The sequence below is a fragment of the Saccopteryx leptura genome, chromosome 6 (assembly GCF_036850995.1).
Source record: "Saccopteryx leptura isolate mSacLep1 chromosome 6, mSacLep1_pri_phased_curated, whole genome shotgun sequence".
Lineage (NCBI taxonomy): Eukaryota > Metazoa > Chordata > Mammalia > Chiroptera > Emballonuridae > Saccopteryx > Saccopteryx leptura.
Genome location: NC_089508.1, coordinates 169,159,844 through 169,178,001, shown reverse-complemented (window position 1 = coordinate 169,178,001; position 18,158 = coordinate 169,159,844). Strand labels below are relative to the sequence as shown.

At 42.1% G+C, this 18,158-nt stretch overlaps 1 protein-coding gene and 1 non-coding gene across 4 annotated transcripts in view; both read right to left on the bottom strand.

The window, feature by feature from the left end:
- STK32A (serine/threonine kinase 32A) overlaps positions 1–18,158 on the bottom strand; it is a 105,220-nt gene that overhangs the window by 15,495 nt on the left and 71,567 nt on the right. For all 3 annotated transcript variants that reach the window (XM_066342557.1, XM_066342558.1, XM_066342556.1), the window contains exons 6-7: positions 14,934–14,971; positions 7,682–7,771 (exon numbers count right to left, since the gene is read on the bottom strand). In XM_066342557.1, coding sequence (XP_066198654.1) covers positions 7,682–7,771; positions 14,934–14,971 — 128 coding nt within the window. The remainder of the gene's footprint in view (positions 1–7,681; positions 7,772–14,933; positions 14,972–18,158) is intronic.
- On the bottom strand, positions 111–186 carry TRNAS-UGA (transfer RNA serine (anticodon UGA)). Its single transcript has one exon. It is a non-coding gene; the product is annotated as a tRNA-Ser (tRNA).

Genomic DNA, 18,158 nt, shown 5'->3' with positions numbered 1-18,158 from the left:
TGCCTGGGCCAACTTTGCTCCAATGGAGCCATGGCTGCAGAAGGGGAAGAGAGAGACAGAGAGGAAGGAGAGGGGGAGGGGTAGAGAAGCAGATGGTTGCTTCTCCTGTGTGCCCTGGCTGGGAATTGAACCCAGGACTCCTGCACTCATGGCCGACGCTCTACCACTGAGCCAAGCGGCCAGGGCCTGTAAACTTACTTTTGCCCACCCCTGTATATATAACGTGTATGCATGTGTGTATATGTACATATATGTTAAATCCCACTCTCTGTTTTCTTTGGTGTCTTGCCTTCCTTGCTCAAACTGACATGGAAGGTTTATCAGATTGTTCTGCACGTCTGTCTGCTCGCATTCGGTGCTTTATGAACGTACTGTAATTTACCTACCTATCCTGTCTTCGATGGCTATTTGGATTGCTTTCAATTTGGCAGAATTGAGATTAACCCTTTCATGAACCTGCCTGCATACATGAGATTTCTGTAAGTCCACATGTCTTTTGAGTGCATTCCTATAAGGGGAGCTCATGGTCATGTTATATATATCTTCACATACTCCAGAAATGCCAAACTGTTTACTACAGTACCATTAACACATGACCAGCGAAGTATCAGACTTCTTTAGCTCAACCTCCTTATCAAGACTTGGTATTGACTAAACTTTTGATTTTTGCCAATCTTGTGAGTGTGTTGTGATTGTCTTTCATTGTGGTGAAATGGATATTTCTCTGATTACTGATAAGATTGGCCCTATTTTAATGTGTTTATTAGCTATTTGGATTTTTATTATTTGGTTTTCAGGTTTTAAAATAACTGAAGAGTAGATTCTGGTCAGGATGTAAAGAAAGGGCTCCAAAGGTAATCTGCAACTTTAGAGCAATAGAAATAATTAATGGAATATACAAAAATGATTCTAAATTTCATTTATCACAGAAGTGTGAATAATAGTTTTCTAAAAAAGCATAAAGGAACTTGAGTCCCATGTAGTGAACTATATTATAAAGCCACAATGACTAAGATTTGAAAGCCACAGAATATAGATTCTAGTACATAAAATTACTTAGTTTATGATAACAGTATTTTCTTTTTAACGAAGGAGAGAACAATAAACAGGGACAGACAGGGACAGACAGACAGGAAGGGAGAGAGATGAGAAGTATCAACTCATAGTTGAAGCACTTTAGTTGTTCATTGATTGCTTTCTCATACATGCCTTGACCGGGAGGCTACAGCAGAATAAGTGACCCCTTGCTCAAGCCAGCGACCTTGGGCTCATGTCTATGAGCCCAAGCTCAAGCCAGTGATCCCACGTTCAAGCTGAAAGAGCCTGCACTCAAGCTGGTGACGTCGTGGTTTTAAACCTGGGTCCTCAGCATACAGACTGACACTCTATCCACTGTGCTACTGCCTGGTCAGGCATATGATGATCCTATTTCAAGTCAGCATAGAAAAGATCTTATTTAATAAATGATCTTAAAACAAGTATTTAATAATGCAACAAAAAATAAAGTTGGATCCTTGCCTCATATCTTCAATCAAGATACTCTATAGCTGGATTAAGTAAAAAAGAAACTATAACAATAACAAAAATATAAAGTAACCACATAAAAAATCCGGAGGTTATGAAGGTTTTGCTAAAAATAGCATACAAAGTAGAAACTAAAGTAAAAAGATGAATGATTTGATGATGTTGGAAAAATATTAATAGTTTGTGTCAAAAATGTCATAAGAACAATAGCAAGTAAACAGTGGGAAATCACATGTATAACACATATGATACACTAGAATTTAATATTCCTAATACATAAAGGGCAAGAATTCTTTATATAATCATAACAAAACATCAGAATAGGTATAAAACCCTAATAAAAATGGGTAAACGGCATGAACAGGCAATTTACGAAAGAAGTCAAAGAAATACGATTTTAGTATCATAATGAGGTGCTATTGTACTTATCAGATATTGATAGTGCAGCCTCAAGCCAACCAGAACTTTCAGGAGGGAAATGCATTAACATAAGTACCCTTTGACCAGGAATTCTTTGGGAGTTTATCACAAGGAAATAATTAAGTTGCAGGATGGACATACTTCTGCTAACAGAATTTTAATTGTGAATTTATATTTCAAAGTGAGAAACAACTTAACATTCAATAAAGAAATTGGGTAAATAAATTTCAATGCAGTCCTCTGTTTTGTGGCATGTGGCCATTAGAAACAACAGTTATATATATATGGGCATGGAAAATTCATTGTCTAGATTCAGCTTTGGCTGAGGCATGTGGACGGACTCAGGGAGGTACCACAGTGGAGTGTTAAGTCAGGCTCTGATGTCAGACCCTGAGGGCTATCTCCACAGCTCATCCTGGGCAGAGCTTAACTCCTCAGTCTGCACATCTCAAGTAGGAACAACAACAGTGCCTGCCTCATAGAATTTTATTGTGTAAATGGCATAAGGCAGGTACTTAGAACAGTGCTGGGCACATAGGAAGAGCTCGGTAAGTGTGAATCATTCATTGTACCACCGTCACCATCCATGTTCGAGATGTTTTGGGACCTGGGTTTAACCTTGTGCTCCACGGTCATTTGCTGAGTGGTTATCTCTCTAGGCCTGATTTTTTTTTTTTTTTTTTTTTTGTAAATTTGTAAAAATCAGACTAATAGGCAAACCTGGGCCACAGTATTGCTTTGAGAATTTAATGATACAATAAATGTTAACAACAGCAAAGTGCTCAGGCCATAATGAATGCTCACTGGGTGATGCCTGTTATTACTGTGATTACATTACAGAGTGAAAATTTTAAGTTACACAAATTTAGCACAATCCAACTTTAGAAAGGATGTATGTGTGTGAGCACAGACAAAAGGTCGGGATGAAAACCATAAATATCTGGAAGTAGAAGGATCCATTTAATGTCCCCTTTGCTTATCAGCATGACACACATTTTTCCATAGTGAACTTGTATATTTTTGGAGAATGTTTTAATTCATTAAACTGTAAGTCAGCCTGACCTGTGGTGGCGCAGTGGATAAAGCGTCGACCTGGAAATGCTGAGGTTGCCGGTTCAAAACCCTGGGCTTGCCTGGTCAAGGCACATATGGGAGTTGATGCTTCCAGCTCCTCCCCCCTTCTCTCTCTCTGTCTCTCTCTCTCCCTCTCTCTCTCCTCTCTAAAAATGAATAAAAAAAATAAAATAAAATAAAATAAAATTTAAACTGTAAGTCAGTGGTCCCCAACCTTTTTTGGGCCACAGACCGATTTAATGTCAGAAAATATTTTCACAGACCGGCCTTTAGGGTGGGACGGATAAATGTATCACGTGACCGAGACAAGCATCAAGAGCAGGGGTCCCCAAACTTTTTACACAGGGGTCCAGTTCACTGTCCCTCAGACCTTTGGAGGGCCAGACTATAAAAAAAACTATGAACAAATCCCTATGCACACTGCACATATCTTATTTTAAAGTAAAAAAACAAAACAGGAATAAATACAATATTTAAAATAAAGAACAAGTAAATTTAAATCAACAAACTGACCAGTATTTCAATGGGAACTATGGGCCTGCTTTCGGCAAATGAGATGGTAGTGCCCCTTCTGGAAGTGTGGCGGGGCCGGATAAATGGCCTCAGGGGGCCGCATGCGGCCCACGGGCTGTAGTTTGGGGACCCCTGATCAAGAGTGAGTCTTAGATGAATGTAACAGAGGGAATCTAGTCATTTTTTAAAAATAAAACATCGTCAGACTTAAATATAAATAAAACAGAAATAATGTAAGTTATTTATTCTTTCTCTGCGGACCGATACCAAATGGCCCACGGACTAGTACCAGTCCGCGGCCCGGGGGTTGGGGACCACTGCTGTAAGTGATCTGGCTTATAGTGGCCCTGACCTCGGAGGAGGGAGAAGGAAGGGTTGGAGCGCTGGGAGGGAGCACGGAATGAGAAAATTATGACTGAAGAGTGGTTCAGAATGGGCAGACTGCTCGTCCTCTCATTTCCAGAGCCAGAGGAACTGCTTCATAATATGCCCAGCACCTCAAAGGAATAGCTGGTCCATAAGCCTGTAATCTTCATTCAGTACTGAATCCAAGGTTTTTCCCTTCCAGGCTAATTGCTAATGAATACTCCATCGGAGTGCTATAACATGAGTGCTGGTGAGGGTCTGTTCGGTAGATTTTACCAAATTATTGGAAACATAATATTTTTTACTTCTTTTTTTTTTTTTTTTTTTCTGAAGCTGGAAACGGGAAGAGACAGACTCCCACATGCGCCCGACTGGGATCCACCCGGCACGCCTACCAGGGGCGACACTCTGCCCACCAGGGGGCGATGCTCTGCCCCTCCGGGGCGTCGCTCTGCCGCGACCAGAGCCACTCTAGCGCCTGGGGCAGAGGCCAAGGAGCCATCCCCAGCGCCCGGGCCATCTCTGCTCCAATGGAACCCTGGCTGTGGGAGGGGAAGAGAGAGACAGAGAGGAAGGGTGGGGGTGGAGAAGCAAATGGGCGCCTCTCCTGTGTGCCCTGGCTGGGAATCGAACCCGGGTCCCCCGCACGCCAGGCCGACGCTCCACCATTAAGCCAACCGGCCAGGGCCAAAACATAATATTTTTAAAAAAAGGAAAGATGGTTTCTAGCCATGATACTCTTAGAAAGACTGCCACCCAAAAACCAAAGCCAAGGGCAACTTCTCGATAAAGAGATAAGCAATGATAGTCAGATATTCACTTTTTACAAAATAAAACAAGAAACATTTCTAACAGATTGGCCTACTTAAACTGGTTTACATCCATTGAAGAACCACAAATAACATTAAAAAAATAATCTCAGGAAAAAGCTTGATTTTCTCAAGTCAGACAGTTTGCTTTCCGTCTCGGCCAGCGGTTCTCAACTGGCCGGGGTTGCGACCCACAGGTTGAGAACCGCTGATCTAGGCTATTTTCAATGACTAGCCGTGTGATCTTGGGCAAATTACTTAGTTTCTTATTGTCCTAATTGTAAAATGGTGATAATTATAGCCTGGCAGTATAGGGTTGTTGAGAAAAAATAAATAAATGAATAAATGAATACAAAACATTTAACACATTGGCTGCTCCACAGAAGGCTTTCAATAAATATTAGTAATTGTTAATTATAAGTGTGAAGACGAAGGGGCACAGAGAACCTTGTCCAAGCTCCAATTTCCAAGCTCTATGTTGTAAAAAGACTGAAAATGCCGATTTTGAGGAGGGTTAAATTATATGGATCTTTTATTTAAAATTACTGGGAAGCGAGAACAACGGTGGCGTTCTGGTCCTCCTCTCACCATGGAAACCAGGCCTAGAAGGCCCAGATAGATGCACATTTTCTGGTTTGACTCCAAGAAAACAGTCCTTAATGTGGAAACCCAGGAAACCTGCCGAATAAACCCATCAGAGCAGCAGGCGGGGACAGTCCTTTATTTCCGTTAAGTGCCATGGGTTTTAGGCAGAAAAGAGGGGAAATTATATGGGTCCATTATTTTAGCAGTGACAAAAGAGATTTAATCCCCCCACTGATAATTGGAAGCCAGGAAATTTGCAGTTGTTCTAACATTGTATAAAACAGGGCTCATTTTCTGCCATAGATTTCTTTCCCTTAGAAAGGGATGTGGTTCTGCATGGAGGGTTCTCTTTTCTTTTCTCTCTGCGGTTGCTTGCAGAAAAAAAAAAAAAAAAGAATGAAATAGTAAAAGAAAGTGGCATTGTCCTTGCCCTTGCTTTCAATACAAATATTTTGCCTTTGAATTACTCTGACCATATCTAGCCGCCAGTATAATGCATTCTACCCCTGACTTAATGTAATCACACACGTTTAACTAGTGACACCATCCACTTTAAGCATCACAGCTCGTTAGGGTAGGAGCATGTCATTTTTATTCTTTTCTCATCTGTTAACAGCTATGCAGTCTCTTCTAGCCTTTCTGTTTTGCTGAGTGAGTATGGGCTCCCTTCCTAGGGGCTCAGTCTGTTGCCAAATAAATTTAATCCCCTTTGCTTATCAAAACATTTACTTTATATACCCTACAACTCAGTCCTGTGAATTTTAAACCCAATCTCGGGTCTGATTCAAAGCTCCGTGACACCACCAGGCTGGACTCGGCCACCTTGGTGTGGAGAGGGATGATTGCTCTGGCTCTCACATCCATCCTTCTCTCTTTTCCAAGAAAGTACCATTTGTTTTAGAACCTGGAAGAAGCACGGAGACACGAGTCCTAACACAAATCCTCTGCCCCGGAGGGGGGGGCCTCTCTTTAGTTATTTCTGATAGCTAACCAAGCTCTTGGTCTTCAGGAGGGGTTTTCAACTCCAACTGCATGTTATAATTGCCTGAAGAGCTTTTATACCACTCTGGCTTGGGGGTCACCTCCTGAGATTTTGACACAATTGGGCTGCATTGGGACTGTTGGTGTCTCCAGTAAGCCATGCTGACAAGGAGCCACCCTGACTTCCAGGCTGCACCCCGTGGGCCCTGGAGGAGCCCCTGTGCAGCTGGACCACATCCTCTAGCTGGATCCCTATCCGCACACACTCACATGCACACACCCTCGCACACACACCGCTGCACGTCTCCGTTTCCTACCACAGTGGTGCCCAGCAAGACTTGACTCCAAACTCGTCAACATACCATGGCCAGATCAGCCCTGTAGCACAGGGACTGGTCAGCAAGTACAGTGACTAAACAGTCCTCAACCAGGAATGAAACACCAGGCACCTCATCATCTCATGTTCATGCACCGACTTTGCAGGTGATTCTCTTGAGATCTGACTCACCTGCCTTAGGAACAGCAGGGAGAGCGGGGTAGAAGTCCCTCATCCTGAGTACCATTTGCACCCCCAAAGGGCAATGGATCTTCTTTTATGTTTCCGGGGGTGGACAGGGGGTTAGGGCTACTTATGTCGGAATGGTATCTGCAGAGAGACGGCTGCTTCCGGTGACAGAATTTTTATTACTTTGTGACTGTTAGCACGATTCAATGTGAAACCGAATTGACCATTTTGGCACTATTCTCGACCCTTTAGACACCCTCTCGGTAAGTTTTAAAGCTTCAGGCAAAACAAAGGTCCTCATCTTTAACAAAGGAGAACCCATGGTACTGGGAAAAAATAAAAACTGAGATGAGAACTGAACACTGTCAACCTCACAGCCCTCTGCACGGAATGCAGTATCATGTAAATAATGGTGATGATCATACTTGTCACTTATTTCTGCATCTGTCTTCTCTGTTTGATTCTATTTTTAAACTCCTCTCACTAGGAGGTAAGCTCCATGAGCTGGTGGCCTTGTCTGTGTGGCTTCCTACCAGGGCCACCAGCACCTGATACAGTGCTAAGCATCCAGAGGCAATGAGTAGACATTCATTCATCGAATCCATATTCTTTGTTAGGAAGTGGATAGATGATGCCCTAAATAACTCTATGAAATAGTGTTTTCAAGGTGTAATCAATGGCCATCCTGAATCAACATCATCAGATGGGGTGATCCCTATGTGGAGAATCCTGAGGCTCACCTAAGACCCAGGATATTGGAAGCCCCCAGGTAAAGTCAGAGGGGGTAGGCCTGTCATTTCCACCTGCAAATCCCCACAGATCAGACCCACCATAAGTGGTGTCTACAGGAACGGAAAGCAAAAGCCTTGCTCTCAGTCATGACAGCTGCCCCCGAAACCCATACCCATGTAAGGCTTGGTGCCGGCCACGGTGGTGATCCGCGTCTCCCGGGGCAGCACGGTGGCGATGTTGAAGTCTGTGAGGTGCACGTGCCCTGGAGTGAGAGAAGGACCACAGAGAGCATTAAGTCCATTAGTGGCACAACCATGCTTCTAACTGGAAGTTTCGTCTGTACATTCTTCTACGCTTTGGGTACCTAGCAGTAAAAGCGCGGTTATTCTGTCCCCAAGACCAGTATGTTCTTCAACCAGCAAACCTGCCAACAGCCAGAACATGAAATGCAAAGATGAGTATCCGACTGTCAATCTGTAGTACAACCGCAGAGAGCGTTGACTGTGGTGGTTAAGAGATCATGGTCTTGTAATTCTAGTTAGGCAATTTCTCTCCACAACATTTTCAGTTGGTGATGGTGGGTACCCACAGGGACCCAAGAGCTGTTAAAGTATCAAATTTCCAGGGGTAACTTATGGGATATTTTTTAGAGACAAGCAGACATGAATGTGGATACAGCGGGTCTACAAATAATGTTGCTTTGTTCAAGGGTGTTTTATTATAAAATTGATGGAAAAAAAATCAATTCCCAGCAGGTGCCACTGTCTGTGTGGAGTTTGCATTTCTCCCTATGCCTGCGTCCCAAAGATGTGCACGTGAGGTGACCTGGCCTGTCTACACTGTTCCAGCCGGAGGAAGAGTGTGCGTGGCCGTGTAATGTAGGGGCGTCCTGTCCTGTCTGGGGTTCATTCCCACCATGTGCCCTGAGCTGCAGGAACTGGCCACCCGGAACTGTGAACTGGAATTGGTGGGTTGTAAACTCTCTTTCTTATTTTTATTTATCCTTCCTCAATGTATGTCTAGCTCATATTTACTTCAATGTTTAATATTAAAAGTGTTTGGGCTCTTTATTTAGAAATCGGTGATGTTTTTGTGAGCAGAAATATGCTGTAGGAACTTAACTCTTTTTTATATCAATTAGCCTATAGGAAAACTAGTTTCCTTATATGTCATTTTGCTTAAAGTCACAATTTCCAAGAACCTACGGATGATATTGAGGACTTACTATATCTATTTCTTTGCCAAGAAAGAGTCTTTTTGTTTATCCTTGTTTTTTTCTGAAATAACATGAGTAGTTTCTGTGTGTTAAGTCAAGGTGTCCCCTAGTGAGGACTAACAAAATAACTCCCCAAGGGAAAGCAGGGGGGAAAGGCAAGTTTCATTTATAACTAGGTTGTATAGTATACAGAGTTCTAGACTGGGACCCAGGAGTGCTGGGGTGCTAACTGAACTCGGTTCCTAACACATTGCAGACCTACATCCCGTTCCTGTGTTGAACTGTTTTCCTTCCTAAAGACAAGGAGTGGGTTGATCTCTATGGTCTCTCTCTGCTCTAACACTCATGGCATCGCTATGAGGGTCTAACGCTTGAGTTCAGCAGGAGCACACCTGGCAGGTGCATCGGGGTCCCTGCAGTGACAGCGGGCAGGAAGAAAGGGGCGTCCCAGAAGTTCAGACAAGCTTTTTGTATTAACTGTTGGTACAAAAGTCATATGCTTTCAGACAATTGCAAAGCATTGGCATTTCCGTTTCCGTGCCCCTGTGGTTTGGAGGAGACACAGCTGTAATTGGAGGAGATGTCATCTGATTCTTCTCCAAGGCCCCCAACCCACACACCCCCTGCCTAGCTTCACTATCTACTCTGTGATGGCATCCAGCCTGCTGCCAAAGAGAACTTTCACTTTGTCCTGTGCCCAAAGTGTTTATGTTTGTTTATGTGATGACATGTCAATCAAGTCAAAACGGCACTCATCTAGCAAAAAGTGGGGATTTTCCTGCCTGACGGGTACCAGTGGGTGGTTCTGATAATTCACCCTGTCACGGTATATAGGTGGTCTCAGGTTTCCGTTCTCTCTTTTTCCCCATGGGTCATGCTCAGAGCACTGGATCAGCAGTCACAAGGTTTGATAGGAAGTAGGTGAGCGTGAGCATGGAGATACTGTGGGGAAGGGTCTGTTCTCTGGGGTCAGACTATTTGGCTTCAAGTCCAGGTTCAATCACTAACTGGCTGTGTTACCTTTAAGAGGAGGCTTATCGCCTTGTAAAGTTGGGGGATAATAATGGTCTTCTCATGAGATTGTTGGGAAAAACAAATAAAATAATGACTGTGGGAGACAGTCCAGCATTTGGGAGGAGGTAAGTGTTCAATTATTTGACAGAGAGATAGATAGGGACAGACAGACAGGAACAAAGAGAGATGAGAAGCATCAATGACCAGTTTTTCGTTGCGACACCTTAGTTGCTCATTGATTGCTTTCTCATATGTGCCTTGACCATGGGCTACAGCAGACTGAGCAACCCCTTGCTCGAGCCAGCGACCTTGGGTCCAAGCTGGTGAGCTTTGCTCAAACCAGATGAGCCTGCGCTCAAGCTGGTGACCTCGGGGTCTCAAACCTGGGTCTTCTGCATCCCAGTCTGATGCTCTATCCACTGCGCCACCGCCTGGTCAGGCTTCAATTGTTGCTATTTGTCGTGATCAGGAACTCCAGAGTTACAGAAGGTAGTGTGTGTGTGTGTGTGTGTGTGTGTGTGTGTGTGTGTGTGTGTATTTTAATACTCTGCCCATTTAATTTTTAAGCACATTTTGAGATTCTGCAAGGAAGGAACTGTTAAGATAATAAGCTTAGTTCTTCTTTACCCCCAAGACTAAGTTTTTGCCTTTCTCTGTTCCCAGTGACTAGGGATGATATTAAGAAACATCAATTATAGATGATGCCATAATTGTCATTTTGTCAGATATCCCAGGCTGGCAATACTGTTTGTCTGGAAACAACTATTTATTTCCTGAATAACCAATAAAAAGCACAAGAAGTTTAGACATTATGGAATAGATAGACTGGGTTGGCGTACTTACATTGGTAGGATATGAAAATATGTGTCAGGAAAACTAATTATGTGCCATCCAACGTCTAATGCCTTATTGGGCTCTGAACTAGTGAATGAGGTATTTGGTGAGAACAGTAAGAGGTATGCTCTAAACTAAAAAAAAAAAAAAGAAACATTTTAAAGTAAAATTCTCATGTACAGGAAATGTTTATTCACACCATGGAAAAATTTTCTGGTTTATGAAAGGATTTTGCCCTTTTAAGTATCCATTTATTTTCTGATGAATCAGCGGGAATAAAACAATGATTCTGCCTGTGCTGAATAGTGCTGAATGAAATCTACTAGCAATGTGGCATAATCAACAGCTCACTTGGAGGAATGGGTGTAGGAGACAGACTAGAAACGGGCAATTATCCTTCACGGGTGCTAAAAAACCCAGGTAGGAGGTACCCATCAGGGAGGAAATATTGTAAAAATATTGTAAATATGGATGGAGAGGGCAAATGATGGTTTCAAATACAAAACGTGGGAACTCACACCAGAAGACCCTCCCAAAGGCCAGCAATGATTTGCGGTTCAATTGATTCTCCCAAGAGCGACTCTACATGGTAAGCTCAGGGCAGGGGTGGGGGTGGGGGTTTACCAGGAATTGATTGATTAAAAAGTGATTAATTATGGTCCCTGAGAATGCCTGAAATCCTTAGTTGTTGTTTTTCCCCCAGAATCTGAATAAACAGAAAGCAAATAACCTCAAAAATTATTTTCCCCAGAAAGGGCTCCTAGGACAATGTTTAGAGACTAGCTCTCAATCTTTTTTGCTTACTTTCATCCCATTCTCTTATCCAGTATTTCCCGAAGCAATGTTTCTCTTACCAGTGATTCTCAGGTTGAGTTCAGGATGGGAATATACTACAGAAAATCCCCATATTAATGCATTGTCCAAACCCAGACACTTGAGAGAGAAAAGGGGTCCTTGTTAATAGAACACCAGATAACAGGTGTAGTTGGGACTGGCCCCAGGCCAACTGGGATGACTGTTCACTGTCCTAAGTACCGAGTCCGAGCCCCACCAAGAATAAAATGCCCTGGAAAGTGGGTTTTTAGCTCCCTGCACACCTGAAGAAACACAGAATGGGCCGTTAACAGTGTAGTGACTTGAGAATTTGAGTTCAGCAAAATTGTTTAACTCTTTGAGTAGTATGAACGTTCATATACGTCCTCATGCCTCCTGACCATCCAGAGGATGATTGATTTATTTTAAAAATGGGTAAGGAAACCATTGAAAAAAAGGTAAATGTATGATCTTCTTGTTTCCTTAAATTGGTTATCAAACAAACAAGATTTCAAGTTAATAAAACTATGACTGGAACTAATTTTATTTTTTGAAAAAGAACTCACTCCCGGGAGTCAGCGAGCATAAAAAAAACTCACTACTCAAAGGGTTAAACACCAGACCTAACAAAGGGTTAGACACACAGAATCTTTGGTGTATTCCCTCTGGAATCAAAATAATTCTTTTGGAAAGACAGGTAATACCCAGAGTTCACTGACTATCTGTTACAGAGACATAGCATTACACAGCAAGATGAAGTAGTCTTAAGTTTCCTTCTGTAAGGGAAGAAAGCCCCTACTAACTCATAGAATCATACTAATACTTAACTTTTGTTGAGTGATTTTCTTCTGGCAGATATTGGAATCAAGCATTTTATAAATGGGATGTCAGTCTGTTTTTACAATTAGCCCTAAGGGATAAGGATTCTTTTGATCTCTGGAGAAACTAAGGGAGCAGAGAAAGTTTAGGCAACCTGTTGGTTGACACTCTCAGAGCTACTGAGGGGGTGAATTGTTTTTATTAAATTAATTGGGGCGAAACTGATAAAATTACATAGGTTGCAAGTGTACAATGCTATAATACATCACCTGTGTATTGCACTGTGTGTATTGCACTGTGTGTTCACCACTCAAAATCAAGGCTCCTGTCACCATGTGTCTGGCCCCTGTACCCTCTTCTTTCCCTGCTATCCCCCTTTCCCTCTGGTGGTCACCATACTGTTGTCTGTGTCTATGAGTTTACCTTTGTCTTGTTTGTTCGTTTGTTGTTTTCAGTTTTATATCCCTTATAGGAGTAGAATCATATGGTTCTTGACTTTTTCCATTTGACTCATTTTGCTTAGCATAATATTCTCATGATCGATCCATGTTGGTGCAAATGACAATATTTCACCTTTCCTTAGGGCCAGGTAGGATTCCACTGTATATAGGTATCCCATCCTCTTTGGTTTTAAACTCAGGCAATCTGGTGCAGAATCCATGCTCTTAACCACAATATTACACAACTAATCTTTGACAAGGGTAGTCTCGAAGGGTGGTTGAATTTGCAGATTAATTTATTTCTAGACCTTTCTCCTACTCTGCAACCATCAAACTGACAAGACCATGAGGAGGCAGAAGAAGGTGAAGGAGAAAGGACAGAACGACCTCATGGTAAGATTAGGATGAAAGCATGTTTGAGCTCTAAGGTTAAAACACTATTCTATGACATGGAAGGTAAATCTTGGACAGATTTTGGTCGACAGGACCTTTGTATCTCCATTCATGGCCTCAGTGAATGGTGGTGCAATATACTGTGAACAGTGGTGACCAAGGCAGGTGGGAACAGACCCCAAACCTGGGTTCTACTTGACTACCCAGCCATGTAATTTCATGAGGCTGTGGTAGGCAGAGGGAGCATCTTTTTCTAAGTTGTGCAAAGATGGCCTCTATGGACTAAGAGAGACCCTCACCACAACCGGGAAGCTCTGTAGAGTTTATTTGCACCAGAATAAGAGAGGACCCTGCTTCCTATTTAATTAAGACAAAGGAGAGCTGGCGTGTTAACAAAAGTCACCTTCATGCTAAGTCTCACCATTGCTCACATTTCTGAAATTCTGAGACTCTGTTCCAAATGTCAAAAGCAGGAAAGGGAAGGAAGAAATAAGGCATTGAAAGAAAGTGGAAAAAATCATTTTAGACAGTCTGTAAATAAATAATGACCCCAAGCTTTGAAATTAGAGGTCATATGTGAAAGTGTTCCTTAGCCCCTCTGAGCCCAGGTGGGGGTCTGGCAAATCCGGTTGAAAATGCAGCTAGGTAAATAAATAATGAGCAATGGATGGCACTTGGTGTTTTAGTCCCACTTGGAAATTCCCTCTGTTAAAGTCAAATGACTAAAGAGCTTTGCAGATTGACTACTCATCTAGTGGCTCTCTGAAAAGAACAAGGACATTATTGCCATAGTAACATTTATAACTTGCAGGCTGTGGGTCCTACAGGTCTACTCGGAAAGACCAGTAAATCCAAATGTGCATTCATATATATATGAAAAAGAGATTAGACACATTTAATCATTGTTGGCAAAAGCTTGTTCTATAGCAGTGGTCCCCAAACCCCGGGCCGTGGACCGGTACCGGTCCGTGGGCCATTTGGAACCGGTCTGCAGAGAAAGAATAAATAACTTACATTATTTCCATTTTATTTATATTTAAGTCTGAACAATGTTTTATTTTTTTAAAATGACCAGATTCCCTCTGTTACATCTGTCTAAGACTCACTCTTGACGCTTGTCTCGGTCACGTGATACATTTATCTGTCCCACCCTAAAGGCAGGTCCGTGAAAATATTTTCTGACATTAAACCAGTCTATGGCTCAAAAAAGGTTGGGGACCACTTTTCTATAGGACATCTTCAATGAGTGCATTTTGAACTTCAGGCATTCATTATTCACCTTTCTGGTTCTTTCCATGACCTCGAATCACGTTCCTATCTGGGTACCACATATGCCTTCATCTTATTTTATATTTTTCCTTAAAGTGATGATCTTTTTGACTGATAGACCTTTGCCTAGAAAACGGGTATCTCTTCTGCAAATGTAAAACCAATTTGCCGCATAAAAGCATAAAAGTAGCCGCAATGCCAATAAAATAGTGCTCCTAATTTCTAGGGAGATACTATTGTCTGCCACAGGCTCTCAGCTTGAGACTTGTTCTATCTTTTTGAACAAAAGGAGATGAGGGATATAAAGATATTAAAGCAAACATGCACCCCCAAACTGTAATGGTTTTCTTGAAGACATTAGTAAGTATAGCAGGAAATTGAAAAAAGAATGACTTTCTCATTATGTCCATTCAGTGTTATTTAAGGGTGTATTGGTGTACTACGCTGCTGCTGTGAATACTAAAACATCCCCAGCTTGTCCCTCCCACTTCTAAACTGGGGTTTGTACATAGAACTCAAGTCAATCAACCAAGACATCTTTTCTATCCGGGATGCCCCTTTGCCGGGAATAATAACTTTTGTTCCATATGCAAGTCACGTTGGTTGCAAACAAATCAGTTACTTACCATGTTCATCAAGCAAAATGTTGTCAGGCTTGATATCTCTAGGGGAGTAAAAAAAAGAGAGAGAGAAAGTTGCTCATAGTAAAACAAACAAACAGAACTAAAGGGGGAAATGCTTAAGAATGCTAAGTTGGGCTGAAACAATCCACTGGCCTCTTATCACTCACAGCCTTATTCACTTCTCACAGGGAAGCTATGAGATGATCAGCACGAACACTCCCAATTTCTAGATCAGAAAACTGAGGCTTTAAAAAATTAAGTAACTTAGCCCAAGGTCAGAGGTAGCAAATGGAAGAGCTAGGCTGTGAACCTCAGTCTCTTTATTTCTGCAGCACATGATGTCTAAGCACGTAAGTACTGCTTCGTAGGGTCATATGGGGCCCTTAAGTTACCATAAGGTAGTAATGCTAATTATCACTTTCATCTGTGTAAATCTGGAGTGAATGTAAAGTATAAAATAAGAAAAGAAGGTCTACAAGGTGCTTTTATTTTAAACTTGCAGAAATTAATATTTCTTCAGGACAATGCTATAATTCTCTAATTTACAATAGAAATATTATTCCTAGGGTGGTTGATTAAAAGATTTGGACCAGTCTTGCATGCTTTGGTGAGATCCTTAAATCCACAGAAAGGAACAACCCACCCCCCACCCCTGCCTCTTCTGCTCGAGGGAGTAGTTTCATGACAAATACTTAGAGGAATGGCCTATAGAGTTTTAAAAATTCTCCTGAAACATAGAAGGTGAGTGGTCCTCAGTTGGAAAACAGCAACATTGTTCCTAACAGCCCCGTATCCTCCACTCCCAGGTTTTTCTGCCCTTCCCTAATGCGCCATTAAAGCCCTTCAACCTAAATTCACAGAAGCCATTAGGGAAGAAATTCTGAAACATTTCATTTTCAGCCTAGTCAAGTGGCTTTTATGTCACTTGAATAAGGTGACCTTGGTCTTTGACAGGCCGAGATTGTCAGGGTCCTCTTTTCTGGACAGTATTAATGAATAAAAAGTTGCTGATTTACGAATAGAACCACGCATACCCTCCCACCCGACCCCCATGTGCAGGTAGGTGCCTGCGCAGTCTCATGAACTCAGACTATCTTCTCATTTAGTCTGTTAGGCTCTGAAAGTTCATTTGGATTCATAAGTGATCATCAGTAGCTGTGGCAAATTTTTGTCTGGTACAGGGTACCATTCGCTCAAAACAATGAAGTATAGTAGGTTTTCCAACTATGTTTTTATGGCTATTCTCTCTCTCTCAGGTCCTTTGATGGATTCCATTATTTTAAGAATTATCAAGTTCAAACTCACTTATAGACTAAAGACCCTTTTCTTCATCTGGCTCCTGTCCTCCCTCCAGCCACAGGGAAGCACATGGAGTCCCCTAAATGCTCCCTGCATCCGCCCACCTTCTGCCATTTTTTTTTTTTTTCAGAGACAGAGAGAGAGAGTCAGAGAGAGGGATAGACAGGGACAGACAGACAGGAATGGAGAGATGAGAAGCACCAATCATTAGTTTTTTGTTGTGCATTGCAACACATTAGTTGTTCATTGATTGCTTTCTCATATGTGCCTTGACCGCGGGCCTTCAGCAGACCGAGTAACCCCTTGCTCGAGCCTTGGGCTCAAGCTGGTGAGCTTTTTGCTCAAACCAGATGAGCCAGCACCCAAGCTGGCAACCTCGGGGTCTCGAACCTGGGTCTTCCGCATCCCAGTCCAATGCTCTATCCACTGGGCCATTTTTTTTGCCAGAACCAGAGTCCTCTCACCACTGCACCCAGACAATGCAAATTCACCCCTTTCCTCTCGAATCAGGTGCCACTTCCTGCAGGAAGCCTTTCCTGATTTTCCAGTTCTGAGTCAATGGCCCCTGCTATGTGTTCTGCAGAGTATGCTTCTTCCATCCTAACATTTATCGTTTATATTTATTTCTTCTTCAACTGGACCATGAACTACTTGATGTCAGGGATGGTTTCTAGATTAATGGCAGCCTCCATCACATAGGCTCACGGTACCTGGTGAGCAGTAAATGAATGACTCAGTGATACCAGGAGAATGTTTAGTGCACCTAAGGTTGATCTTAACAGTGTCTACCAGAGCACTATGATGAACCACAGAATGCTGTACAGTTGAAAACTTGAGGTTAGGCTCCTAACTACTTCCTTCAGACCTGCATCCCGCGAGCATCAGTTACTGTTTGTCAAGCGAGAAGGAGGCCCTTAGCCCGGCCAGAAGCCTGGCCAGGAAGGAAGCCAGACCTGGGTGTGGAAGATCAGCATACTGATCTCTGAGTTTATGATGGCTTGCTGGGAAAAATGAACTGTTTTGGGTTTGACACTTTATGAGCTTCTATAAATCCCTGAGCATCGCTCTTTAATTTATACCTACTACTTCCCCCAGAAACTAAAGATGATGCTTAAAGAAGAATACAGAGAACAGAGAGATAACAATTTAGCTTAATGTGATACTTCTAACTTCAATCTCAGATCCGTTTTTTCATCAAATATTTATCCATTTTGGTAAGGACTTCAGAAATATAAAGACAACTGAGATATAGGTCCTTTGGGAATGGAGAGGATGAGAAAGAGTCATAAGGAACTGTGCCAAAAAGGTGTGTATACTACTAAATTCAGAGAAAGCACATGAGGAAAATCGAAGACAATTATAAAAGGAAAAGTGGACTTATAACAATAAAGTATGTAGGCATAGATTCTAAGTATACAGTTTTTCCAAAATGTGATGAGGTTTCTTCTAAGTCACTATAGGGTCAACTGCAGAATGAAAGCACTGTTTATTCATATATCAGGAGAAAGAAAATTAAAACAAATTCAGTGTGCTATATATATATATAAATTCCTGCTAGAACAAGTTGAGATTTTTCTAGTTCTGAAATTTAGCACCATTTTCTTATCTTTTCAAATAATCCTAAATGTGAAATAACTTGTGCTAAAATGTTTCTTTCATTTAAGACCCTCGACACTCTGTAATATAATTTCACTTAGGTGATCTATAATATGGTTTCATTTAAAACTATAATATGATTTCCCTTGGAGGTTACCAAACCTGGATATGTTCAAAGTCACCAGGCGGGCTTTATAAAACATGGATTCTGTGACCTACCTAGCTCTGTCCTGTGGTATTTGGACTATCTGTAGATCAACCCAGGCATCTGTCCGAAAACAGACTCTTCTAGGGCCTTCTTATGTACAGTTGTGTTCAGAAATACCATCCAGG